Source organism: Neodiprion virginianus, chromosome 5, assembly GCF_021901495.1.
Source record: "Neodiprion virginianus isolate iyNeoVirg1 chromosome 5, iyNeoVirg1.1, whole genome shotgun sequence".
NCBI lineage: Eukaryota > Metazoa > Arthropoda > Insecta > Hymenoptera > Diprionidae > Neodiprion > Neodiprion virginianus.
In genome coordinates this window covers 21242675-21251231 of record NC_060881.1, presented here as the reverse complement: position 1 = coordinate 21251231, position 8557 = coordinate 21242675, and the positions used below count along the sequence as shown (strand labels likewise).

Sequence of the window (8557 nt, the reverse complement as noted above, 5' to 3'; positions counted from 1 at the left end):
GAGTTTTTGATAAAATTTTTATGTTGTCCAAAATCATGACGGTGACATCACGTGCCTTTCAATAGTTGTTACAACACAGAAATTGCAAAAATAATACACACAACTCGTTACTTAGATCGTAACTGTATGTTTTATTAATTTCAAATAATATTACACATCGTTATTTAATATACACATAACATATACCATTTATATGACTAAGAAAGAACCGTGCAATGTATTTACATCTTGTTCCACTGTTTTTTTTCTTCTTCTTCTTTGATGATCTCGTCGATGTAAGGTCGTAAGTATCTAACATCCTGAAAAGAAATGTTGGGGGTGAAATTACATGACTCAGATCTTAAAAAATATTGCTTCCTCTGATTCTCACCTCTTCGTATTTAGTCCACTCTTCCTTGGGTAAAATGGACTTTGTAATAGACAACTGGGTAGCGCGAAGTATGCGGAAATTTCTTTCATCAACCAGTTTTTGTGGCAATCTTTTCAACGCTTTCGCCACCACCTCTGTCTCATGGAGGCAGTCGTCGTGATGCAGACCTGCATTCAAACAAGGATAGTGCAAGACTTAAATACTCACCATATTTCTTTTTTACTGAGATATTAACCTGGAAATCGAGTCGTCTACCCACCAGTTGTGTAGCTACGACTGAGACAATTTCAATGATATGTAACCCAGTATAATTATCTCCACCAAATCACAAATAGATCAGTTTTAAACACTGAAGCCGAACACTGAGCGTTCAAGCATCTGAAGGTTAACATCCAGATTCAATACTCACACTGGATGTTTGAAGCCAAATAACTCTAGACTGGATGAGGATAAATATATACTCTCACACATCGTTGGATTCATCTCAATTTCCTATAAAAGACTTGTTCAAAGACGACACGATTTTTGACAACCCTATTGTTAACTCACGTTAGCAGGAGAGAATGTAGTTGAAAAGGCGGAAAAGGTTATAGGTTTACAGGGACACTTGTATATTGTCGGAACACAAGGTTCACTAATTTTCAACATTGTAATCATCAGTTACTAGCTAGCTGAATATACGCCTATACGACTTTAGAATATGGAATTTAGACGTGAGAGTGACTGACAAAGATGAAGATAAATAAATATAACGTCTTACCATATTGATTAAACCGGGAAAGATTGTAAGCCCATTTTTTTATACCTTCGCCTGAAATGTAGAAGATAAAATAACATAAATACAAAGATCTTAAGTTATGTAAGGTCGCGGAGTGTCATGGTCGTGATGAAATCTCAGTCTTGTGCTCAGGAATGAGTGTAGTCTGAATTTTGGTTCAATTTATTGCTATATCTCTCAATGATAGTTGCAGATAGTTAAGAGATCTCGAACTTACTAAAGAAGCCCGGGGTTTTTTTAGGTACCCAACTCATAGCTTGATACCAGACGAAAAGAACCTCAAAATTCTCAACGTCCAAGAACAGCTATCACGGCTATTACGTTCGGTACTTTGACCACTAACTACCTCACTCCGTGAACCAGATGCGCTCATTCCACATCAGTTCTGGCACTAGTTCGGTATATCATTTACTCATTCATGCCTCGTCCGCTCGCTAGCGCCACCTGACTGTCTAATTAGTGTCTAACTACGAAATCCAGTTTAAACTAAATATTAATTATTACTTGCAGTAGAAATTGAGAAATTGTTTCAGCAGTTACATTTTTTTAAAAATATTATTAAAAAAAAACATTAAGAAAAAATCATTGCTTTGTTATAGTAAAGTTGATGCAAATTTGAGATCTTACTAAAATTTTTGTTGGAACGTTTTTCCTATGTTAGATAATTTGCTGCACAGATTATTTTAAAACTATATTCCATTGCGAAATTCATGAATGACACCTCTACCGCTGATAATTCTTTGGGGAAATAATTCACATTCAAATGATTGCGGCATTGCCAAGCAGCGCCTCAAAAAGAGGAGACGCTTTAACAGTAATATTGACTGGTTAAAACCAGCAGCTGCCCACGTGATATTTTGATAAACATGTTTCAAGGATGCGAGGGAAGCGGATTGGGTAAGAACGTGTGTAAAAAAGCATCCCTCATTTAGCCCTTTATGAATTGCTCGACTGCGACTGAATAGTAGCTGGCCGCAACCTTCGAAAATATATCTGAACAAAAACTAGAATAAAAATGCGATTGTTGGTGGTTTAAAGTAGTCCATGTAGTTGTAAAAGTAAGTTGAAGGCGCGGGAAGAAGGGCGGCTGCCTAATCCCTGACAGAAGATTCCTCAGAGAGCTAGCATTCGTGGATGAGTATGCGTGTGCCCACTGCAGGGTACCGAAATATATTTTTAACTCCTCGCGGCATAGTGCCATACCTCGTAACCAGGGAAGCGTGGGAGGTATGCGCATTGCTTGTGGCCGCATAGGCAATCTGGTTCGCGGACAAGCCCTGGGAGTCGAGACGATTAGTGAACAGAAGTTGAGTGGAGAGGTGGATTGCAGCAGTCGGTTCGAAGCAGTCTTCGGTCATCCCTCTGTCCGTCCACCAAACAAACCAAACCATTCGCTGATCTTTCGATTTCGTCCAGACGTCACAGCGTTAGCAACTGCCGTCTATTTGTCTACGATGATAGTGATCGCTGGGACTGATTCATCCGACCAAACGATGTTTGCTTTCTAAGCCACTCAAGCAGCGAAGATAAATTGATTATTCGATTCCACGAGGTTTCCTAACACTGTTGGTCCACTTACCCACTTACGATTCTTGGTTTCCGCATGGTGAATCATGTATCATTTTTAGTGCAGTGAACATTTATCCTATAAAATAATTAAGATCGTAATTGTACCGCATCGATAAGATCAGGCAATTCGCCTGGTGGGATGAAAGACGTTGACGAATCGGCTCGTGGCTTGATGAAGAAGCAGATGAAGGGTAAACAGCAAACGACCTCGATCGACCTGGTTGATATAGTGAAGAATTCGGGGAGAATACAAGCTCTGGCTCGCGGTTGCTGCGGGCGGGATGAACTTCACAGAGTTGATGGTAACGGGAGTCAGAAGACCACCACCTGCAAGGATCAGAAGGAGGCGTTCATATTCGGCAGTTGGAAGCGTCGGCACAAGCGAAGACCAGCCGCGACCGCCACGGTCAGGCCAGTGTCGATCAGCGATGAGAATTTCGAGAGGTAAGTCGACGGCATTTTTCAAAAATTTTTATTTCCCGGACGCGCGAGACGTTTGTTAGTTGGTTGGTTGGTCTACTGCTGAGGTCACCGGTGAAAACAAACCGGCGCGTTCTATTCTTGATCACGCGAGCATTCCTCTTACCGAGTTTAAGGATTGCCGAGATTCCGAAAGTGTCGAGGGACGCTTTAGTGCTATTTAGATCAATAACCGAAGAGAAGAGACTACGACCGATTCGTTTCAGGCCACCTCGTGGCTTGCCGTAGTGGCCACTCAGTTTAACAGCAGTGTATATATTATTTCTGCCTGACGGTTTGCAGCACCGGAGAATTAATGCCTTGACATCGAGTGGTTCTAAACATAGAATAGCGCGACATTCACCGTTTAGAATAATTGTTGTAACTGACCAGCTCGCACCTATGCTTTGTGAGGCTGAACGAGGGTGCAGGAAATGGCTTGAATACAGTATTAGATGCACTAGTACAACAGCGTTGTTGACTAGTAGCGAATTGCTTTTGCCGTAGGAACAACAACAACAATTTAAGACAGGATGACTCGAAACGAGGAATCCCCGCCTCTCAGAGAAGTTCTACCTACTACCCCTCCTCTTACACGACGACCAGCGTCACTTCCTTCGGTCTCGAATGTCGTGTCGATGGCAACGTCCCTTGCGAGGAGGAGTTCTGGTGTCCGAGATGCAGTCAGCGGATGCAAGAACCGCGACTCCTCCCCTGCCTCCATCCGATCTGCACTCCGTGCGTCGACCAGCTAATGAGCCAAGGTAGGTTGAATCGATAAATATCAGTTACCGATCAAGGAGATGCGGATTGATCATGACAAGACTTATCTTCGATCGTGTCTCGATGGCATTACATACCAATAGTGTTCCATTGACGATGGGCTCCTCAGTGCTTGTAATACTCACTCAGCCGCCAGGATGTTTGGTTCCAGTCAAATGCGCACATGTGCGTGATGTACGAGTGAGATCTTCGCGGTCGCACGCGGCCTAGAACCAGAACGCACGTGTTGCCCCTCCTTGATCCATTGCTTGAACTGTGCGCTGCGGGTAAGCACAGCCGCATATCATATGGCAAAAGGCGCAGGATGCTTCTGTTTACTGAATGAAAAACGAGAAGACACTGCGCGCAAGATACAGACTGCATGGTGTCGTCTTGCACCGCAGCGACTTCCTTTCCTCTTCATCAAACTTTTTCCGAATTTACGTGACGTGTACTTGGAAAACCGCGAACAAATATTAACATTACAAAAGGATTGACGGTTGCCTGTATGAATTTTATTTATCGATCTTTGACTAGGAGAACAAATATCCTTTCAGGAATCTCAACCTCCAGTTTTCGTGAGGGATGCCCAATTTGCGAGACTCCGTTACCCTGCTTTGCTGGCTTGACTAACGCCTTACCTCCACCGCATTATCCTCTTCAGCATCGTCTTGTCATGGACGCTGTCAGAAGGCGGCTTGCCCATCAGGTTCTCTGCTGCGATACTTGTCCTGAGGAGGTTCAGGTGAGCAGTAATAGATTACGTAACACTCGCTGGCTGTACGTTTAAACGAATGTGTTGACTCACGACGTGAGTCTAGGCGTCTACAGTTAAATATTGAAATTCACTTTCCATTTTCAATATTTACTCTTTCGCGAATCTGTTACCAAGTTTCAAATAAACCTTTAGATATCTTCACCATATCGATGACTGATTACCGAATTTCGCAAAACCCCTGACAAACTTGGTAACGTCCATTTTCTGATCTAATATTCTCTTCCGCTCTGCACAGGCCTCGGTCCACTGTCCTGCGTGTCTGCGAAACTTTTGTTCGGACTGTGGGACGGAGCATCAAGAGCAGGAAGTGAGAGCTTACAAGGTGCACGAAGTGCGACCACTTTGGGAGGCGCGTCGAGTTCGCCGAACAGCGTTGTGTTTGGCCCACCCGACGCATGCTCTTCGCTTCCACTGCATCGCGTGTCAGCAGGTCGGTAATCGGTTGAAATGATGTACAAGAACTTGTTTAAATAATGGTAACGTTCTTTGCCAATTTCAGGTGACATGCAGGGAGTGCATGTGGCGCGGAGCTCATCGAGGTCATGCCAGCGAGGGTGCTTCTGGAGCCGGAAGAAGGGCTGCCGCCCTCATCACCGCCGCTCTCCAGCGTGCCAGGACCCTCCTCAACTCCCTTCTTGTTGAATACAACAGTCAGTTATTTTCTCCCACAACCCTCGACAGGAGGCACAGTCTATACAACATCGAGAGTGAAAGGTTGGCTGGTTTTTATTTTAGCATGTGTGTCCATGTGTCTTGTCTTTCAATTTGAGACATTTTTTGTGAGTATCGTATTTACAGAAAAATCACCCATTCCGAATTCTCAAGGTTAAGTAGGCCGTTAAATAATGTTCTTTTTTAGCAATCGTGCGATAGCGAGTTTTTGAAGACACGCAAAAAAAAGAGGTGAAATCTTAATCCACATGAAATTTTAAATATGCAATTTACAGGGGTGACTACAATTATATATTTAACATTGTTTTTCAATATATTTCAAATAATATGAATAAAACTGGACAATAAGCTTGGTTCCATTTCAGTTGTGTCACATTGAGTTGATGAATGTAGAAATGCATGCTAAACACCACTTCTATAATTGAGTACGAATCGGTTTGCATTACAGATTACATTTTATACGACTAGATAGTATCTCTCGGTATTCAGAACCCGAGCAGAGCAATATTGCAGAAAAAATTTGTAACAGACATACCAAAAATATCAATTTATCAAATTGCGTTGGATTATGATTCACAAAGAAATTTCTGGGATTTTGGAACCGTTACAGCAAAAAATTGAAACTCTGTTGACGTGGATCAAAGTTGCTAAAAGAGCATAATCACTTTTTTCTGGCTTTATTGAAACTTTATAACTGTACAAGTACTTGTGCTCATATCTGGGATGATATATTTATTGCATCGTCAGGTACTCGGACACCTTGTCACGAATTCATCACTCTAGAAGTCGTTCGACGCTGTCATCGCATACAAAAGAGGCCAAGGCGCGTATGCAGGAATTCGCGCGACTTCAGAGAGCTCGATATCTCCTGGACGCGATAGCGCTATCCGAGGAACTTCTAGCCGACGGCGCGGATGTCGAGATCCTCAGCCTCAGTGGTATCATTTTGAAACGGCTCAAAAACCTCGGAGTGAAGCCTCTGCAGCCGGAAAAATCACGGAATGACGACTCCAATGAATTTTGCAGTGGTAAGGGGATTTTTAATTTTTTTTCAAACTCTGAACCGAAGAATTTTCGTAGAGCCACACAGAGGTAATTGTTGATATTTTATTACCTTATAGAATCCCAGGACGACAACGGGCTGAGAATTTCGCATCCAGGCGTTTACCACTGCTGCACATTTTGCTCTAGTGGTGGAAGGAAAGAGGCTGTCTGTGCCTGCCGTGGAACGATGCCAGGTTAGTGATAAAATAAGTAGCCACACAAAGTTCCGAGTTCCTTAATTTCATTTAAAGACGTGTAGTGGCAGTCAACCAACTTATAGCAAACTAATCCTGTCACGTATTAAATATAAAAATACATTCTTATTGTTTATTTCACTCCAACTTGTCTCAATGTCACGAAACAAAGATCCACTAGCTTCCACGATTGATTCTGTGCTTCGAAATTCAGAAAATTCTCCCTAAACTACCAGCTGATTGTCACTTCCGACGCCATATTGCTCTAACTAAGCCCATATTAAGGATTTAAATGATTTGATCATCTGAATTTGATCATATGCAGCACAACATGAATATACTTTTAACTTAACGTACTCACGTCATCTCCAGGAGGATACAGAGGCTGCGGTCACGGGCATGTGGGACATCCTGGCGTCAGCCACTGGTCGTGCTGCGGTTCTATTCATCGGCACGGTGCATGTCGTTCGCCAAAAAAATGCGTATATCAAATAATACTTTAACTTTGCAGAGTTAAAGTGTATAAGAGCGAAAATATATCGTTTAATAATATATTCTACGATAATAACTAATGTTATTATTGTTATTAAATTATTTCAAATTGACATATTCCGCGACAATTTATAAATTTTAGTACGTATACGTATATATATAATATATGTATTGTATCTTTTTAAGTATTTTTGAGTGGGTGTGTATAGTAATATCCTCTACCACCATTACTACTACTACTATAAGCATTAGAATAATGTAATCACACATATATAATACAACTGATATAATTAACGGCCGAATGAAAAATAATTTAATTTATCGAATTAAAAATATATCCTTATATTCGACAACCACTTATTTCACGTATGAACGGTAAACAAGTTTGCGGTACACTTTGAATATAAAACGAACGAACTTAATTATTTGCATCGATTGTTCTACTTTAATTGATCCTTGCTGCTCATATTCTGCCCTTTGAATTAAGTTTCAAGTAGATTTTCTTCTTCAAATCTAGTTTTTCGTTTATTTTCGTGAACGAACAGGGAATAACGTAACGTTGGTACACTCTTCGACTACCAGCTCTTTTTCTACAGTTCTAATTTGTGATCCGAACTGAGTGAGCTTAGGTTTGGTTGGTGGACGAATTAGGAGTATTCAGCAGTAAATAAGATTGAGTCAATGAATGAGTCCGAAAAACGTTGGGGAGATCCTGTGGCACAGTAGGACGCTTTCTTCGAGTCTAATACTTGTTATAAGCGTTATAGGTATCGCTGAGCATTCGTTTCTTTCTCGAACCGCATGCGCTATAAATAGCACTTATAATACAGCTGTTATCCAAGGGTCCGGACATCTGCAGCTTGAGTTTTTTCCGCATTAGTTTACAGACAAGCTTGCGGTGAGCGGTAATAACCTGAAATACAAGGAAATAGAATGTAATCATCCCATTAGGGAAACAAAATGAGTGTTAAGAAAATGATGTGATCAATATTATGAATCATTTTAGTTCATACATTAAGGGGGTGATCTGGTCGATTTTGACGTTGATGTATATATCTCTAAATATCGAAGTTCGCGTGTCTCAAAAGTGAAAAAGGGCTTAACAGCCCCATTCTATACGTAATTCTGAATAAAAATACTCAAATACGTTTTCATTTGACGCAGAAATAAAGAAGGAGCATGAATTATACGAATGTACTATTGTAATTTTGTAGAATCCATATCATTTCTTTATTTTTACGTCACATGAAAATGTACTAAAGTGTTTTTGTTCAGAATTGGGCATAGAATGGGGCTGTTGAGCTCTTTTTTGCCTCTAAGATACGTGGACTTCGATATTTAGAGATATATACGTTAACGTCGAAATCATCTAGGGCACCCCCTTAAAATTGGGCTAGCTTCGTCTTTATTCCGTGTTCAGATATGACCTAATTTTTCTC

The 8557-nt window shown here is 41.2% G+C and overlaps 2 protein-coding genes across 3 annotated transcripts; one reads left to right on the top strand and one right to left on the bottom strand.

Moving 5' to 3' along the window:
• Positions 1 to 111: 111 nt before the first annotated feature.
• On the bottom strand, positions 112 to 1526 carry LOC124306503 (cytochrome b-c1 complex subunit 7-like). Of its 2 annotated transcripts, XM_046767321.1 has the most exons (4): positions 1366 to 1526; positions 1131 to 1181; positions 371 to 537; positions 112 to 299 (listed from the first exon to the last, which is right to left on the bottom strand). In XM_046767321.1, the coding sequence occupies exons 1-4, from the start codon at positions 1400 to 1402 to the stop codon at positions 222 to 224; spliced, it is 333 nt and encodes a 110-aa protein (XP_046623277.1). In that variant the 5' UTR covers positions 1403 to 1526; the 3' UTR covers positions 112 to 221. The 2 variants fall into 2 exon arrangements, with proteins under 2 accessions (XP_046623277.1, XP_046623278.1); XM_046767322.1 differs by lacking the exon at positions 1131 to 1181 and having other exon boundaries at positions 1366 to 1502.
• Positions 1527 to 2308: 782 nt separating this feature from the next.
• LOC124304939 (tripartite motif-containing protein 45) lies at positions 2309 to 7329 on the top strand. Its single transcript, XM_046763747.1, has 8 exons — positions 2309 to 3161; positions 3684 to 3940; positions 4496 to 4683; positions 4952 to 5146; positions 5216 to 5430; positions 6136 to 6416; positions 6510 to 6626; positions 6999 to 7329. The coding sequence occupies exons 1-8, from the start codon at positions 2857 to 2859 to the stop codon at positions 7127 to 7129; spliced, it is 1689 nt and encodes a 562-aa protein (XP_046619703.1). The 5' UTR covers positions 2309 to 2856; the 3' UTR covers positions 7130 to 7329.
• Positions 7330 to 8557: the final 1228 nt, after the last annotated feature.